This window comes from Eupeodes corollae, chromosome 2 (genome assembly GCF_945859685.1).
Source record: "Eupeodes corollae chromosome 2, idEupCoro1.1, whole genome shotgun sequence".
NCBI classification, from domain to species: Eukaryota; Metazoa; Arthropoda; class Insecta; order Diptera; family Syrphidae; genus Eupeodes; species Eupeodes corollae.
In genome coordinates, this window is record NC_079148.1 from 79,349,410 (window position 1) to 79,368,121 (window position 18,712).

An 18,712-nucleotide genomic window follows, 5' to 3' on the forward strand; every position below is an offset into this window, starting at 1 on the left:
TAAGCCAGGTCCCTTACTTTCGCCTTAATTATGCACCTATTACAAGAATGCTGCGCTTAGCTAAAACCGTGCATACCAGTTTTGACTTCCCTTTTCCCTTAGAAAAAATCACTACAACACCTTTCTAAGATTTTTTTAAAAGGTTTTTGTTAATTAAAAACTAATGCGTGAGCCTTCAGTCCCAAGGGAAATCATAATATAAAACTAAAAAAGGAAAAAATAGCTTTAAAACTTAATTACGATATTGGGGAACCAGCCCAAATATGTGAATTATACTCGATTTTCGGACGAATAAAAGTTTTGTAAATTATAGACAGATAAGAAGGGTTAAAAACGGTTCAGTATCTTCCATTTACCTACCAGCCGTGGTTTGTGGCCATGGGGGGAGGGGGGGTTAACCCCTTTTGCGAGGGTAGAAAACATCGAGTTTTTGAAGCATTAAATTCTAAAAGATTTGTAATAACCAAATAGACATTGCTTATCATACCCTAAAGAATCCTATTTGTTTCATTAAAAATTCATAGCTTTCGGCCTAAAAATCTCCTTAATCTAAAAAATGGTTTTTGTTTCTTTTTTCAAGCGTATTTACAAAAACCAAGTTAGAAATGAGATGAATTTCATTTAACGCATAAATAGTTATGCTTCGAAAATGTAAAAGCCACCTTTTTTTAAAGCCAGAAGTCATAGTTCAGAAAAAACTGGAACCAATATCAGAGCTCCACGAGTTATGACTGGTTTATCTTTTAGACAAACAGTTTAATTATAAGTGAGCTCTAATAAATAAGTGGTAAATTGTTTGATTTAAAAAATAAAACCCAACTGTACCCAATATGTTAAATATTTTGATTTATTTACATTTTATAACTAATAATTTCAAATTTCAATTTGTAACAAAAATAATAACCTTTGTGTATCAATTTAACTTTTAGGCACATAAAATGTTTTACAATTTAATTGAAAATTAATGGAAAAATATCTTCGCACTGCAAAGATTATAATAAAGTAAATTATATTCCATTTGATGTGTGGTTATTCGCTTTTCAGTCAGTGCCAGCGTTTGTTGGAGTTTCTCATTTTCATCTTTACGTCCAGCAACATTAGAATTAATTTCATTCCTCATCAAATTGATTTTCTTACGTTCAGCTTCAAAACGTTCCGTAACCGTTTCAAACCAATGCAGCGAATTAAATTCACTATATTGGTCTAATAACTTTAAAATATAAGCCAAACCAACCGTGAAACCATCATCGAATAGAACAGCTTCTTGTTTATCTTTCTTGTGAATTTTCTCTTTGGCATTCAGAATGTACTCAACATAGTTAAGTGTAAGAGCTGGAATAATGAGATATACGTTCTTCAAATGGATATTATTTGGATTACTGAAAAATGGTTGGAATGCCTCAACTAGAATCTGTAAATGCAAAAACATAAAAATAAAAAGAGATCTCAAATGCAGGGAGGGATAGACCTTAAAATAATCAGTTCCATCAGAGAAGCTCTCTGATAAATTACGAATATTGGTTTCGAGATTTTCAGCTGCCGCAACAGATACATCATTTAGTTGATCTTTCTTGGCATAGTCGACAAACTTCAGATTTTCATCGAATTTGGGGAGAAAAATGCTGGCGCTGTAATTAGCGTGTATGCTGCCTGACCTTACAAGGCGAATATAACCCATGGCATTACCTATACAAAATTTGTAAAATACAAAATTATACTCAATTCCAACTCATTCTGGAACACATTAAATAATTTGATTTGAAGTGCTGGCATATGCCCATTGCATAAGCTTTGCGTCAATAATGCATTTTGTTTTGTTTGTTTTTATTACTCACCAACGTGTGATATTACAGTTCTAAATAAATCCATGTACGTCTTTCCATCTTGAGACAATCCCAGCTTTCGAATGTCCTTATTAAATGCATCTGCTCGTTCATACGGATAGGGTTTGCGTGAATTTTGTTTATTCTCCACCGATGCACGAAGTTCTTTCATTAAACGAGATTTTATTTGCTCATCGAAGAGGAACTGTGAGAATATGTAAAATTTTTGGCGAAGGAATTGATAGGTAAAATTAACGGTGGTATTTATAATACCAGTTCCATGAGTTCGAAGTGAATTGGCAATGTGTCGAATGCCAATTGTATCTAAATGTTTGTTTGAACTTTTTTGCTCCACAAATATTTGTGTGTTCATGTTGTAGACGTATTTTGAAACAAAAATGTGAATATTTCGCATGATTTCAAGAACGTCTATACCCTAAAAAAAGTAGAAGAACAAAAAACAATGTTTAAAGAAAATTAAATTAGTAAGAAAAAAAGAGGTCTAGTAAAATTAATGACGTCAAAACCGCTAAGTTAACGATATAGTGTATCCATTTGAGCATCATATAAAGAATATTAAGCAAAACACTTCACCACCGTACTTAACCATCTTGAACTATGCTCTATTGCTACATTAATAAAATAATGCTTAGAAAGACGAAAACTTTACTCTTGAATATATAAAAGGGGTAGTCGACGAATTAAAAGAAAGAGACATTTAAAGGGATAATCATTAATGTCGGGCCAGCTTATCCCGCATAGTTCATATCAACTACTTTGGGATTAAAGTAGAACAATGCTTGGCGTTTCGTTCTTCTAGAATTTCTAGTGTTTGAATAGAGATTTTTTTCGGTTAGTCATATGCAAAAGTGGCACATAAACCACAGAAGCATATCGCCATTTTAAAGTGGAATAATGTTAAGTTCTTGTTAGAATCTATTAGAGGCAACACATCATAAAGAAACATGGTATTGAATTTCTTATAACGTGACTTAGTCTTGGTTGCGATAAGCTTAGCAAAGTGCAACAATCAACCTATTGGATCATGGGTCAGACTGATCAACTTCCCCCCCTGCATTTTATGTATCAAACATCTATGACAGCAAAGAACTGCCAATCATCTCTAGTTAAAACTCAAAATACTTTTGCAAATAATTTTTGCAAAAGCTGCTGATGAAGTCGAAAAGAATACAATAAACTAACTTAACTTTGTTTAAAGCGTCATGAAGGTGACATTTTATGTAAATTAAAGTTTTTTTAACAGCAATACAAAAATTAAAATAAACAAATGTATGAACTACGGAAAAATTTTAACCATTTTTATACAAACCCTCGCCAAAGCACTTTTCACCAGTCTGGATCGTAGTTATCGTCGCCGCGCCGCCGTTTTGTTGCAGATCAATTATCATAGTAATATTTTATATTAAAACACTTTTTTCAGTCACGTGTAAGAATCATAATTAGCATTTAACCTACATATGTTTGCCACACGTTTCAACTAACCAGTGACATAGGAAAAAAAAAACAAATCTAAATAATATTTTCCGTCTTTCCCAATTAGACGAAGTAAAGATTGTCAACAAGAACATCAATTCGACACCAACCATCTTTTCATCCATTTTAGGACTGCATAATAGCATCTACATGGCAAACTGTATAGCGCCATGTCTAGTTTTGGCATTCCTGCCAAACTCGGTCAAAAAGTCACCATTGACAGACATAACTTTGAGGCAGTGAAGGACTTTATCTACATATTCTACGAATGCAGAAAACGTTGAGATCAAGAAAAAAATTACTTTTTGCTAGCCCCTTTTTCTTGGGCTAAGAAAGCAATTGTGTAGTAAAGCCATCTCTCGAGCAACCAAAGTGTTGCTATATATATATATAATACCCTTATCTTCCTCGTCCTGCTCTACGGTGCAGAAGCGTACATTTTGACAAAAGCGGATGAAAGTACCTTGGGTCGATTCGATAGAAAAGTTCTTCGCGTGATCTTTGATCACGTATGCTTAGAAGGTGAGTGGAGGAAGTAAAGGAAGGCGGCAGCAGGAAGATATCTAGCTAGGAACCGAGCTATATGGAGAAGTTTATTTGGTAAGACCCTAGATCACACGGGACTAGAGCGTCACCTAAAGTAAGTAAGTAAGCAACTACATGAACACTAGACACCTCTGTCAACAAAAAGAATACAAACAAGTGTGACAATACCATTACTAACGAAGACCTTTTAAGGACAACTTATCAGAGTTTAACTGATATCTTTAAATAAATTGGGTGGCGCAACAGTCCGTTTGAGAACTAGGGCCTAGTGACTGACAACTCTCAACCATTCCTGTGTGCCTTAAAATAAGGTCCTTATTATAAAACTTAAAGCTAACTTAAACTACCTATTCTACCTATAAAATACTTAAAACTAGAACAAACACAGCAGCAAATCTAACGTTTTTTGTTTTTATATTTTATTGTCTTTTTTTTATGTTTTTGTAATTTTTTTTAATTTTTTTTCTTTTTTAATTTTTGTTTGTGCCACCATGCCTATTCTACTTAAAACTAAACCCTGAAACTATAAAACAAGTATGTAAGCTGGCCAAGGCTTAAAAACCCATCCCGACTACCCAATATCAAGTGCCGATTGAAGCCACCAAAACTGGTTCTCCTGCTTCACCCTATCAGTTCCCTACCGTTCGGACACAGCCCTACTGAACCGAAGGAGCTCTGCTCCGCCTTGTGCCATGACGCGGACGTCCCGATTGTATGGCCTATCCACGGTTCTTCGTCTGACGTGGTAATTTAACGGAACTGCCCATCTATCCTGCATCAGACGCATTTGTCTAAAAAGAGGAATGCCTCTGGTGGAATGAAGCCGCTCAAGCGTGCATTTTCAAAATACTCGTCGTTCGGATAGAACCCCCCGAAAATTAAATTGTTGGCCGAAGACATAGCTCTTGCAATGTGTCCTCGAACGCGTTTTATCACGAAATTGTCAATTCTGTTGATTCGAGACCCGTTGTACAGGACCTCGTTGGAATAGTAATGCACGTAAGAAGATTCGGCTGTTCGATATAAGCCGGTACAGCGTCGTAAACACTGCCGCTCGAACACCTCTATCTAGGAAGGGGCAACGCCGAACCACACAGGACAACCATAACCGATCATCGGCCGTATAAGGGCCATGTAGCAAATTACCTTCACTCTGGGGTCAAGCCAACTGCTAAAAAAACAGCCGTTTCGTCAGAGCGAAGGCTCCTCTGGCCTTGGTCAGAGCAGCATTTATATGTCTGTCGAAATATAAATACTGATCTAACCAGATACCGAGGTACTTCACTACACTTTTGCTCGCTAATGGCTGCCGGTAAAGATCAACGATGACCATCTTGCGCCAATTCTTGCACGTATCCCCCGTGGCCCTAGCCAACGGAGTCCGGAACAGATTTGTCTCCGACTTCTGGACATTTATTTTCAGTTTCCAGTCGTCGCAATATCGCTGAATCTTGTCAAAATAACGCTACAAGAGAATTCTAATAACCTCAACCTTTCGGGCCGTTCTGTACACAATTAGATCGTCGGCGTACGCAATTGCCTTTGTAAGACTACCTATCAGATCGCTTGTGTAAATGCTGAAGAGAATCGGCGAATTCACCGCTCCCTGTTGAACACCATTTTTAATTGCGAATGTTGTGGTAGAAGTTACATTGCCACTTTAAGCATATCATAAAGTATATACAAAAATGGCTTGCTTATGCCAAGCCTGCTCAGTTTTAGGTAAAGATCCTCTAACCATACGGTGTCAAAGGCCTTTTCCAAATCAACCAGAACAGCACTTGTGCATTGTTGTTTTGATTTATTCCATTGGATATCAGAAACGAGTTTAGACAGGATGAATTGTGTCATGACCCGCCTTGACCTGTTTATCCGGAATTATTTTGTTGTCCAGTTCATCGCACTAATCATCATGTCACGAGTACTACGTGATATGATGAATTGATATCTTTACTTAACTAAAAATTTCAAAAACTGAGTAGAAAGCAAGTAAGAATTCAAACACGTTTTCAGAACCAAAATAAGATTGGGTATAGTTGGAGTCCTCTGCCAAGGGGAATATGCAAAGTGATTCTTGTCCTTGAAATTATATTCTTTTAAAAAATTAAACGGTATTTTAATTGTACATTTAATCTTTTATGAGAGGTGCAACAGTTTTAAGTTCAATTATCTTAATTATAGATTCTGTTACAAAGCTTTAAGACCTTGTTGCTTGAAACATCCATATGATAAAATGTTTATCTTATGAATGGAAGCGATGTCAAAAATATCAAAGAGACTGTGCGGGCCATTATAGGTCGATATCCATAACGTTTAAGGGATGGTAATAAAGTTGAGGTCGACCATTTTGAATGAAACTATGTTTTTAGTTTCTAGCTTATGTTGTTTTATGCTTGTAACAAAGCTAATGGCTTAACAAGGTTGTTCTATTTCTTCATGCTTAAATTTTAAAAGCACAGTTTTCAGTTGTGCATTTTATCAAAAGAACAAACAAAATATATACACATACCTGCTCAATTGTCTGGTTTGGTAAATAATCTTCGATCGGATTCAAATTCAATCTATAATTTCCCAGTTGACGCATTTCTTTATACGTTTTCCAATCGTGCAATGATATCGTCGTTAAGTTATAAAACATATTGCTCAAATAGTTCTCCACATGATCTGCAAAAAAATACAATTGTTCAATAAACTGCACTTTATGTACATATATGTAGTTCAGTTTTACACCTTGTAATATTACATATTGTCCATTTAATTCAATTGGACATATATTAATTAAATCTCTGTAGTCATTGATATTCTGATCGAATGGATTCATTTTCTCCAATTGCAAACTCGAATGAACCTCCAATCGAAGAAATGTTTCAATCTGTGCGCACAAATTACTTGTGATTTCAGTTTTGAAGCTTTCAAAATTTGATTTTTTCAACATGTCTGCCAATTTTATGTTACCCAATTTTAGCATATCTAGCGATCGGCCACAATCATTACTGGATTTTACGAGGAACTGTAAGAACAAAAAAAAAATACAAGGAAAAGTTGAACTACACTATAAATGTCTTACTTGAAACGAATTGAAATCCATTTTCTTTTCAACTATCTGCTTTAAGTAGACAGACAAAAGATTCTGATGCCAATAAATAAAAGATGTATCACAGAGTTGTTCTAGATTTTCCTGAAATGTTGCTAGTAGTTCGATTCGATGCATTATGATGGTGAATCTCTCGTATTGGTCATTTGGAAGTGTTCGACCTGCGGAATTTGTGGCATTAACAGCGAGATAAGCAACTAGTATTCTAGTTCGAGTAGCAGGACCTTGTAGGCACTTTTCACATATTTTCAAAGCAGCTAAAGCATCAACATTCTTGTCGTGCATGGTTGTGCTGGTAATTTTTTTCTGGAAAAAATAATGATTCATAAACTTTGTTTTATTTTGTTTTTTTATTTTAACTAAAATCTCACCTTAGCAAATGCAATTATTTGTAAAGCCTTGTATTGCAAATATTGAACAATACAATTGATAATTTTTGCAACACTCTCAACATCACTCTGGAAAACTAGTTGAATCATTTTCAACATTTCAATAAATTTACAAACAGCCAGCAGAGTGCTTTTGGTCATTGTTGTTTGCTGTAGAATGTGCATATTAATAACTGCCTTAATGATATAACTTAATTGACCCGAGTACTGGAGTCCCTGCAATAGCATATTGGCATGTTCTTTGAATTGTTCCACTTTAAGTTCACATGTGGCAGACTTGAGAGCATTCTTAACATTTATTATCCACAGAGATATCTGACTGCAATATAGCTTACAATCACGTTGTAAGTTTTGTACACGATTTTCGAGATAAACTTGTCTTTGCTTGGTTGTGTCGTTTAGTTGTTTTTCATAGGGTCGTACTAATGTTTCGGCGTGTTTTTTCAAAAAATCTCCTGGTGTCCATACAATATTTCCAACCAGAGTTATGCCCATGTGTCTGTTGTTTGATTCTTGTATAATTTTGAGAAGTTTCAAATCGAATTGTCCAAAAAAATCATGACAAAGAACACATAAAGCATTCATTTGGACAATCATTTGGGTCTCACTAAAATCGCACAAATCCATTGGCAGCTTTTCGATTTTGCTTAACTTCATTCTTAGATAGTCTTGAAATTGTGAACCCAACTGACTTAAAGCTTTAGGTCCAATTTTTTCTTTAATCATAAAAGTGCTGTCGAGGAAGCTCTAGAAAGAATGAACAAGTTAAATTGCACAAAGAGAACAGAAGAATTACCAAAATTGATTAGAACTTATAAGGTTTTATATAAATTTGGTCCGACTAGAGTAAGATGAAACATGTTTTTGTTCTTTGCATATGGTGACAACCCAAATATCGCTATACTAAAAGAAAATCTTTATGATAAAGGCTTACATGTGAAAAGTTTTTAAAGGGCAATATATTTTCAATTTTGTTCATAGCAGCCAAAACCTGCGTTGTATTTTTAAACATATAGCCAATCAAGAACAATGTTTCCAAAACTAAAGGTAAAGTAAATGCGATCAGCATTCCTCACAACACAATGTTGTAGTTTTGAGAACCTGCGAGACGAGGTCCTTTTTTTCAGATCATTAGGACTTTTTATGCGCAAGAAGATTTGGATTTTTTATTAAGGCTTAATTTTTAGATTATCATCTCATCGATGTGCAGCTTAAAATTCTTGCTTAATACATTTGCGTAGAATTAGTATATGACATTGTGGATGATTTTAGTTATATAAGGCTATCAATGCATTTCAGTGAATTTTGAATTTATGGGCCATCCTTTTCAGTTAACGATGCGATGTAAAATGTCTTAACCCAAATCCAGAAAATATTACAACGAAATCTATTTAAATACATTTAATAAAGAGCCATAATCTCAGATCCAAAATCCAAATTGCAGCACAAGTTTCAGTTAAAAAAGTTTCATAGATATGCCTTGAAATATACTCAAACGTTTGATTCTATCTACTTTGAAAGTCTCACAAATAGAATAGTATCACACGCCTTTGGAATCGAGTTTAGTACTGAAATCCCTCTGTTAATTTGAAGGCAAGTAAAAATAGATACAGTGACTGTTTTATTAAAGCTTCCTGAAACGAATGCATCTTCAAACGAATCATAGTAAATAATGTTTGACTTCCAATGATGGATTTTATTATTAATAATCAAGAATGTCGACTTCTATGAATTAGCAGCTAACATATTACACTACCAATGTTTTTGAGATTTTACATTTTTCTTAGATTCTAGCTAAAGTGTTTGTTTTTCTGATTAACTTGCTTATAAGCTTTATTAGGCTGTAAATAAGATTTACAAAAAGTCAGTATTTGATTTTCTAAACAAGTTCAGTTGAGCAAATACATTTTTTACGGAGCTTGCTGCACTAGTGATTGAACCAATTACATTAGAAAACTAATTTAATTGCTTATAGCAGTAATTTTGGAAAGCGGAAGATCTAATTGCATTCATAAGGAGCAGAACTAGCTTTTGATCAACACTTAAACTAAAGGCTATTGTAAAATAGACCAAAAAAGTGCCCCTACTATTTTAATAGCTTGAAAGTATTCCCCAGAAACTGCGTAAATGTTGATGTGTAAACCATTATCATTAGTATTTATTATTAGGTGATTTTTTATAAATATTTCTAAAAGTAAAGAATTAATACTACATCTAGGCGCATTCATTCAAAATATTATAAAGTAGGTACCTATATTGATAAAATTCATAGTTTATAAAAACTGTTGCGTTGGAACTTACCTGAAAAATGTTACCCGAGAAGAGAAACTCCAATTCGTTAAGCCAGTTGATTAAACCAACAATTTCAGCCTTCGAACAGAAATCGAATTTATTACTATTTCGTGTGATTTTTTCAACTGTCTTTCTGTACGATGACCAAAATCGATGAAAATTAGAATTCGAAAGAATCTCATCAAAAATCATAAGGTGAAACAAAATATTTCCCAAGCTATCAAATACGTTCTGAAAAATAACAGGCAAAGACTTAAAACCCTAACAACCTTAGAGAAATTTAAATAACTTACAAAAAATTTAAATTCAAAAACTTGGTTTTCAAATGCAATAAATGCTCCACATTGATGCAAAACATTGCTTGCTAGAAGAATACATCGCTGAACAAGGAACTGAATGTTACACAGAAATTCCAAAGAGGAACTCATTTTCTGCAAGTACTGCTGAATGTTCTTGGATTCAGCAGATTCAGTTTTATCTAGAATTTTCATCATTTCGTCATCGCTGGCTTCTAAAGTGCAAAGATCTTCGTCGATGTACAAAAATTTGATTTGCATGGCTTTGGCTGTGGCGACAATTTCATCGATTTCATTGCAAAGATAAGCAAAAGTGAGAATGCTTTTGTTCAATAATCTATCTGAATCAATTAATTTGAGAAGCGGAAGGTTCTCTTGATTGGAGTCATAATTGACTTTAATCGGTTGATTGAATTTATCAATTTGTGGTTTTGTTTTTGTGTTGTTTAGGGATTTGGCAAGTAGTTCCTTGAGAAGTTGGTCGTGTTTTGTCAAAAAGTTTCCAAAATTCTTTAATTCCTCTTCGGCGGAGGAGACTATTGCGAAATAAAATAAAATGTGTTAATGTATTTATTTTAATCTGCAATATTATTTAAAAAAAAAAGAACAAACTTTGAGTATTTTGATCCATATTAAATCATAAGAAAATTACAACTTGTTGGGAAAAAATAAACAATTATTTCGTTTTAACTTCTGTATGCCTACTTCTGTAAACAAGAAGAAATCTATTTGAAATCAGCTGCCAATGTAGTGTCAAATTAGAAGAGGTTCTGTTTGATTAAAAAAAATAATTTGCTCTCCTGCAGGTTATACTACGTTTCCACCGGGCACTAAACCGAGATTTAGCTTGATTTGTCACAAATCTCCTTGAAATCTCACAGATTTACAATAGAAATTTTAATCTCCTCAAATGAAGATTTCAAATAAAACTCATTGAAATCTACTTGGAAACATTAGTTTGTCAAATCAAACAAACTTTTGTTTCGGAGAATAATTGTTGAACCGGCAATAAACAATAAACAATTCAAAAACGAAAACGAAAGAAATCAAAAACGAAATAAAATGTAAGTATACAAAAATAATAAATACATAGGTACAAGAATAAAATAAAACTAATTACGATTGGTTGTTATGACAACGTCACATTAATCTCCTTTTATTTGGTGGAAACACCTCATGATTTATTTTAAATAATTTGCCTTAAATCTCGAATTATTTTTTGGTGGAAACGTACTATTAGGCGGACAAAATTGTATAACTAATTTGTAAACGCCATCTTTTCTTTGCATTTGGCATGTAATGACATAAATTTCGAGAAAATAAATAAAGTAAAAACAAAGTTGAAAAGTTTGTCCATATTTCCGCTGAATCTAAGTAGTTCGATCGTTAGTTGCCCAAACATCGCGCACATATGCAACTCCAAAAGTAATCAACGAAATAAACCAATCCACAGAAAACATTTATTCACTATTTCTATCTCATATACACGAAACAAAATAATTTCAAATTTGTCCTACTCTTTTGCTTATAAAAGAAAAGAGAAGAATTTCAAAATTATATAATATATACTTTTTGTTTTTTGAAAGTGATTTGAAATACATTTGACGTTTAAACCTCGTCACACTTTAAAGAATCATTCGACTGAAATGCACTAATACATGCATACCAAAGAAACTATTTTGTTGCATGTGCGCGCAGTTACGTGCATCATAGTAGGATACAGATATTTTGTATGGGTTTAAGCAACTAATAAATGTTCGCAATCAATGTAAAGTGATACTCTTCTCTCAGAATTTTTTGTGAAAGGAAAACATTGACTAATTTTTTTTCTCTCTTGCACTTAAAGAAAATCATTCAACGATTTAGCTGAATGTGCGCGCAGTTACCTATAATTCCTTGTGACACAAACTAAGGAATTGGTTTGTGGTGATCGTTTAGTTTGTTTCTTAACACAAACTAAAAAGTTGCTCGAATGGCTGACTGAATGGTTTCTGCATGTGCGCGGACTCTCGTATAAGACTATAGTGCTCAGATTAGAAACCAAACAGTTTCGAAACTAAAAGTTGCATGTGCGCTTAACTGAACGTGAATTATGTAGCCTAGTTGGTAGATTCGCTTTTATCTGCATTTGCAATTATACAAAAAAGTAAATCGGGTATGCTGTATGTAAAAAAAAAAACAAAGTAAATCGGGTATGATGTATGTAAAATAAATAAATGTTTGAATTAACAACGTTTTATAAATATAATTGCAAAAAGAAATTATATCGTGAATTGGCCTTAACCAACTACTCAGGGATTAGAAACATCAACTGACATCTCTGGCATAAACACATCTGGAATTTTGACGTTTCAAAAATGTTCGATTGGATGCTCCAATCCTACAAACAAAACAAACCAGTGACAAAATCAACCTTTTTAAATTATTTCAAAATTGTATTTTGAAAACGATTTATTAAAATGATAATAGAAAAGTTAGGTAAATTTATAATAATTGATGAAATACGACATAATGCAACTGTAAGATAATTTATTTTGTTCTTTTCAAATGATAATTTTTTTCTAATTTTTAAGCTCTCAGAAATATATTTTTTGAGTTGTTTACTTGGCTATGAGATGCTTTCCCTATCCGAAGATTGGCCAGCAAAAATTTATACATCACAGTTTATTTACGATATTTTATTAAAAAAGAAACCTGTGAGTATTTTATAGTATTTATTACTAAACTTTAATTACATTATTTAGAAACTAAGTAAATAGATTGCTTGTTAGGTGAGGGAAACCAGATTTTATAATGATTCCTAAAATGTAATACCTTCTAAAATCCGGTGGATTAAGGGGCAACATTAAATGTAGTTAGACAAATTCCTTGAAAATCATTATACCTATATAATCATTTTTATTCTATTTAAAGAGAGTTCATCCCAAATGCTTTCGAGTCCTCAAAGCCAATGTTCCAATGAAATTTAAATCCAAAGACAAAGTTATTTGGGTTACAATGTTTGAATCAGATGAAATGAAAAACAGTGTTATGTTTCATTTTGATGGTAGGTATTTAAATTTATTGTTTTCTGGTATCTATTAAAAAAATATAATTTATTTTATAGACAACATCAACAAATATTTGTACACTGGAGTTTTTAATGAAATAGACAGTTGCTTTGCAAATGAACATTTTATGGGTTACATGCAGAAAGAAATAGATTATGTTTATATAAATACGATGTTGTGCAATAGTAATCCATACATTTGTACGAGAGATATAATCGATGAAATAAAACAAATTTCTCTGTAAGTACATGAGCAATTGTTTAGCAAGATGTTTCATTATAAGTAGCCTTTTGTTGAAATGTATCTATAAAATAGAAAGGTTTTAGTCCGTAAAATGAACCGTTTTGGTTAAAATTAGGGTGCACCTAGAGATGCAAACTTTATTCTGTTAAATAATATCAAGGATCTTAACATTCTCTTGGTGCAACCAGGGAACACATGGCAGTTATTGTATTTCATACAAAAGCTAATAGTTTCTTGTTCCAAAAAATTCAAATAAAACTTGACTGCTATACTCCGTATTAAAATAAATGACAAAAAACAAGAGTCTTTTATTTATTTATATTAGGAAACATCAAGATTCTAAAATAGCAGTGATTATACCAAATTTTGGCTATGAAAAACTTTTAATTCATCTTGTACGGGCGTTTCCGCAAAATGTCTATCCAACCAAAACTCAGAGATACATACTAACCAAACTTGGTCATTCCGAGTATATTGGTACAAATGGTCAGACTTGTAGAATCATAATATTTTTACCTGGAATTCCTACTGAGTTCTTTGAAACGTAAGTTCATCGTTTTGGTAATTTACTTTTAAAATGTAATAATTTTATATTTTGTGTGTTTGTTTTCTTTTGCATAGCGATTTTATCACGATATACATCACAACAGGTAATTCATCTACCCTAGATAATGAATATGGTGTTTACCTAAGGCAATGGTATCCAGCTGCATCACTTATGGATCTCCAAGTTCTCTTGGAAATGATTCGACCAAATCAAATTGTTCCCATTCTAGAAAACAACTTCGTAGATAGCATTGATTTGCCATTTAGCATAAGAATCCTTGCCAGAAGTGTCTCAGCGGGAAAAGAAAAAGAAAAGGAACTAGATTCATCAGATACAGAAACCTGGGCGGAATATAATTCTGTTGTAAGTGTTGAAACCAATAACTCGGGTGCAACTGGAGGTCAAAATTATGCAACTACACTATCAATGCCTTCCACGAAAGCATTTTGCCCGCAGGCTCAGAGGTAAGATATTTTCGATAATTAATTTTTATCTTAAAATATGAAACTCATAATTGGTAAATATGTTAATTAACCTTTAAAACTACGTATTTTCAAAAGTTTGGAATTTTATATTTTCGTCATTTATTACGAATGTTTGCTACTACGAATTTAATAAGCCAAGAAAATTTATAATTAATTGTTACTTTAACAACGATAATTTTGACATATACAAATGTTTCTGAAAAACTCGAAGGTTTTGTGTTAAGTTCCAGTATTTTAACATTTTGTTTTTTTTGTTTTAGTGAAGTAGTTGAATAATTTTCAAACTGAATTTTTTAACTTTTCAATTTTTTCATTTCAGCACAAAACTTCCAATAATTAAAAAATCAGAAGCATTAAAAAAAGAAACCCAGGGGCCAATAATAAAACCAATTAATACAAAATTACCATTACCTTTAAAAACTACAAACCTAACAAAACAACGGACAAGAGTTATTCGTCAAAGAAAAGACTTTATATTTTCCGAATCAGACGACGATGATTTTCAGATACAAACAATTAAAGCAAAGAAAAAATGTTAAAGGCATACAATTCAATAGTTATTAATTTGATTTATTATTATTTTCACATTGTACTATAAGTTATGTAAATGGATTAAGAATTAAGTTAATTTAAATGTTTTTCAGATAAGTGAAGTGGATTTTTTAAATATTAAAATAAGTTATACATACACCATTACACATGTATATAAAAACTTAAATAAAATTTCAAATACTCGATAATATTTATTAAAAGAAAATGCTTAATTTTTCGATGCTAAAGATTCAATGGAAAACGAATTCAACATCAACAGAAGAGAAATAAAAAAGTCAAGTTGGATGATATGACATGTGAAAAGTATATCGTGTTTGCAGGAGAAGGTGATTCATGTCAAGAACTTTGGTCATACTTCGATGCTTTGAAGTCAGCAAGTAGTACGAATTAGTTCTAAGCAATAGAATATGAGCTATCATTTCAAACCGTTTTTTCACTCGGTTTTTCGAGCACGACTTGTTGCGAAAGGTATCGATTGTGTGACAAATTTATACCTGCAGATTGGTTCGACACAGTTTGCATACCATCAGCCCTATCTTCAAGACTGTAGTAATAGTGAAAATGTTCTCTATGTAGCTATTTTTGTTGACGTTGCAACACTTCTTGGAAAACGAGATAAAATTTAAAACTTTATGTTTTCACACAAAAATGAATTCAAAATTAAACTGAAAACTCTTGACCCTTATTTTGGCATAACGGTAAACATTGAAAAGGATGGCAAAATTGAGGAAAGAAAAGAATAAATATGCATAACGAATTTTGGTCCTTTCAGAATTGGAAAATGTAATCCAGTTTTGATTCCAACTGGTTAGGAGAAAGAAAGTTCTTAATTTTAAGATATAAGGGGACAACAGATAGATGTATCTGGCAATAATAAATTGACCACAAAAAAAAGCTTAGCTGGAGAATTCTACCAACGATGACTGGAATAGCGTTTAACGAAATTTTCGATATCTCTGTGGTACTACAAACTTATCTTTAAGATACTAAATTAAGATAAGAGAAAAGAAGCTGATTAGGGAAGTGATCTTAATACTACTGAAATGAAAAATATTTGATTCTAAAAATCATATTTCGATGAAGATTTGCAAAAAGAATAATAGAAGAAAATTTTATTTCAAAAATCATACAAGCAATAAACTTGCTATATGTTATATGTAGTTAATTGGGCAAATAGATACTACAAATATATTTCCAACATTATATACCCATACTAGCTCACTTATTTGCAAATAAATAAATCATTAAAAACGGTAACCTTTTAACTCTTATAAGTCTTAAAATCTGTTTCAAAAATATAGTTTTTTTTGTCAACCAATTTGCAAACTCAAATCTCAATTTCAAATGCCAATATTATTTCAAAGTCAAAATTAGACCAGTTGATGTAAAAGTTTGTGAATTTAAATCGGTTAGTAATTTGAAGAAAAGGAGGTCATTTTTTGTTCCTATACCTTATCTCTCACGTGATCCCAATTAAAAAAGTCTAAAGATGTTAAATCACAAGATATTGACTAATTGTGATCAAAAATGGTTGTGTACTTTTGTGGCACATTGCGTCATCTGGTAGTAATATTGTAATACATTTTTAAAGCATTTAAAGAGTTCAAGAAAAAATAAAACGCGTTTAATCTGTGTATGTATATCAAAAATGTTCATATACAAAAGGATAACCAATTATGTTTGGACAGGATCCAAAAAAGAGCTTTGAAAATGATAGGCGATAGAACTATAACCGAAACAATTACGCCACTTGAACACCGCAGCAATGTTTCATGCCTTTCGTTGTTCTACCCATATTTTTATAAACAGTATTCTGTCGAATTAGCCAGTTGCATTTCCCCCTCAAATAATTCAGCCGTAATACTAGTACTTCTAGGAATGCACATCAGTTTCACCTTGAGCTCAATTTCCGACGTACTGTCAAGTATAGATATTCTTTGTTTAACCGAACATCGAGAATGTGGAATGCTTTTCTCAGCTCTGTTTTTCCCTATCATTTTGATATTCAAAACTTTAAGCCCAATGTTCATCGGTATTTCCTCTTTAATCCTTCCCTATTTTCCTAAAGCTCGCACTGTGTTTAAACTTTAAACATTTTAAGGGTATTTATAACTCCTTGAGCGCCTGTTTATTATATAAAAAAATATATTGGGCAAGCACGAACACTTTTGGAAGAAATTGGAGTCGTATTTTAACAATAACGCTCCAAATATTATCTCCCAAGGCTTCAATACTCTCCGTCTTAATTTCATAGACTTAACTTAACCCAAAAAAAAGTCTGATGTCGTTAAATCTCACGATTTTGGAGGCCACGCCATCCATCCACAGGTTAATGATTTATTGAATTCATGCGTTGCATAAAACGAACCATTATTTTGATAATAAATTAGCAAACGTGGTTTCCTAGTAAGTCTGTTCATTATGAAATGGCAAACTTAACTGAGTGTTACTCAAGCGGCACCTAAAAAATATCAGTCCAATTTGTATCTAGTTTCAAAAGCGACATCTACCCAAACCTTTTGTTGGAAAACCGTGCATAACTAAAGAAAACAGTGAATCATTTTTTTTGGACACACTCCTAACAGTTACAGTACGATATTTTCCAAAATAACAAATAAACTAATAGCAACCAACAAAATATTCGATGGGTTTGTTAAAGCCCAATAGAACAGGTATAATTCAAAACAAGTTCGAAAATGTAACCGGTTTTTGCACTTTTTTGACATTTTTATCAATAATACATTCGGCCCTTGAAGTTGAAAGCTTGGATTTATCATTAGGACACAATCGAAGAAACAACCAATGAATCAAAAATCTGCTATGTTGGTATTATTTTCACGTTTACTGTGCTAATTTTAAAAACTTTGGTTTTTGCTAAATTTACTCTAGTATTGCAGATTTTTACCTAACCTTGCTATTGACTCTAGATATAATAATAAGTAATACCATTTTGAAATTTGCATTCAACGTGCAAAATTTTTAAAATAGTTGGCCACTCAGGTATTCATGCATTTTTTTATACCAAATATGATTTAAACTTTTTCAAAAATTATTTGTTTTCACATTTTGCATTGAAATTCAATGTTACATAATTTTTTTCTTTAAGAAGTCAAACAGTTATAATAATTTTCTTCAACTTATGTGTTGGCACAAGTAATGTAAAATAATTCTGCAAATAAAAATGATGGAACTCATTCACTTGTAGTCGTGGTATTCAAAAATGTAATGTAAGAAAAAAAATAATGCACTGAACAAAAAAATGCATATAACTTTTCTTGTGGTTGGGATAGAACTTTTTTTTATCAGTTTTCAGGACGGTCATAAAGTCTACTATGCGGCATTTCAGGGTTATCCATTACTAACGGGACACCCTGTATATAATTTTTGCTGTTTTTTTAAATTTATTTTATTGTAAGAAAAAACTGTCAATTCAATTTTTCTTAAAATTTAACCAGACTTTAAAAACGTTAAGTACTATTCACATGAGCACGACCAACGACTAACGAATGAACGAATATTCGTCGATTTTGACGTTTCTTTCACATGAGAGTTTTTAATTCGTCGCGAATGAAGCCACAGCCGAACACCATTCACCACCGAAACCAAAATAAGAATGATTTTTAGGTTAAGTACGCGCGATTATTTTATTCGTTGCGAGTGTGGATAATGTGGAACGCGAAGAAAGTTTGACAGTTCGTATCAACTTTAATATTTTTCGCGACGAATAAATTTGTTTTCTTAAATTCATTAATATATTGTATTGAAAAGTAAAAGTATGTATCATAAATCAAATAGAAACTATATTGCTATCGTTTTGTTAAGAATTTGTGTGGAAATATGTCTTCAAACGTATATAAACTCACATTTTATAATTCATTCGTCGTTCGTTGGTCGCGCTCAT

At 32.3% G+C, this 18,712-nt stretch overlaps 2 protein-coding genes across 4 annotated transcripts; one reads left to right on the forward strand and one right to left on the reverse strand.

The window, feature by feature from the left end:
- Positions 1 to 822: 822 nt before the first annotated feature.
- Positions 823 to 10,692, reverse strand: LOC129946821 (WASH complex subunit 4). Its single transcript, XM_056057165.1, has 10 exons — positions 10,547 to 10,692; positions 9,932 to 10,470; positions 9,648 to 9,869; positions 7,329 to 8,093; positions 6,931 to 7,263; positions 6,594 to 6,873; positions 6,373 to 6,527; positions 1,836 to 2,259; positions 1,469 to 1,686; positions 823 to 1,411 (listed from the first exon to the last, which is right to left on the reverse strand). The coding sequence occupies exons 1-10, from the start codon at positions 10,563 to 10,565 to the stop codon at positions 962 to 964; spliced, it is 3,405 nt and encodes a 1,134-aa protein (XP_055913140.1). The 5' UTR covers positions 10,566 to 10,692; the 3' UTR covers positions 823 to 961.
- Positions 10,693 to 12,098: 1,406 nt separating this feature from the next.
- LOC129946140 (uncharacterized) lies at positions 12,099 to 14,990 on the forward strand. Of its 3 annotated transcripts, none has more exons than XM_056056204.1 (7): positions 12,099 to 12,453; positions 12,515 to 12,630; positions 12,848 to 12,980; positions 13,041 to 13,224; positions 13,553 to 13,771; positions 13,849 to 14,238; positions 14,579 to 14,990. In XM_056056204.1, exons 2-7 carry the CDS (start codon positions 12,550 to 12,552, stop codon positions 14,796 to 14,798), a joined length of 1,227 nt encoding a protein of 408 aa, XP_055912179.1. In that variant the 5' UTR covers positions 12,099 to 12,453; positions 12,515 to 12,549; the 3' UTR covers positions 14,799 to 14,990. The 3 variants fall into 3 exon arrangements, with proteins under 3 accessions (XP_055912179.1, XP_055912178.1, XP_055912177.1); XM_056056203.1 differs by having other exon boundaries at positions 12,100 to 12,412; positions 12,508 to 12,630; XM_056056202.1 differs by having other exon boundaries at positions 12,103 to 12,453; positions 12,508 to 12,630.
- The last annotated feature ends 3,722 nt before the right edge of the window (positions 14,991 to 18,712 follow it).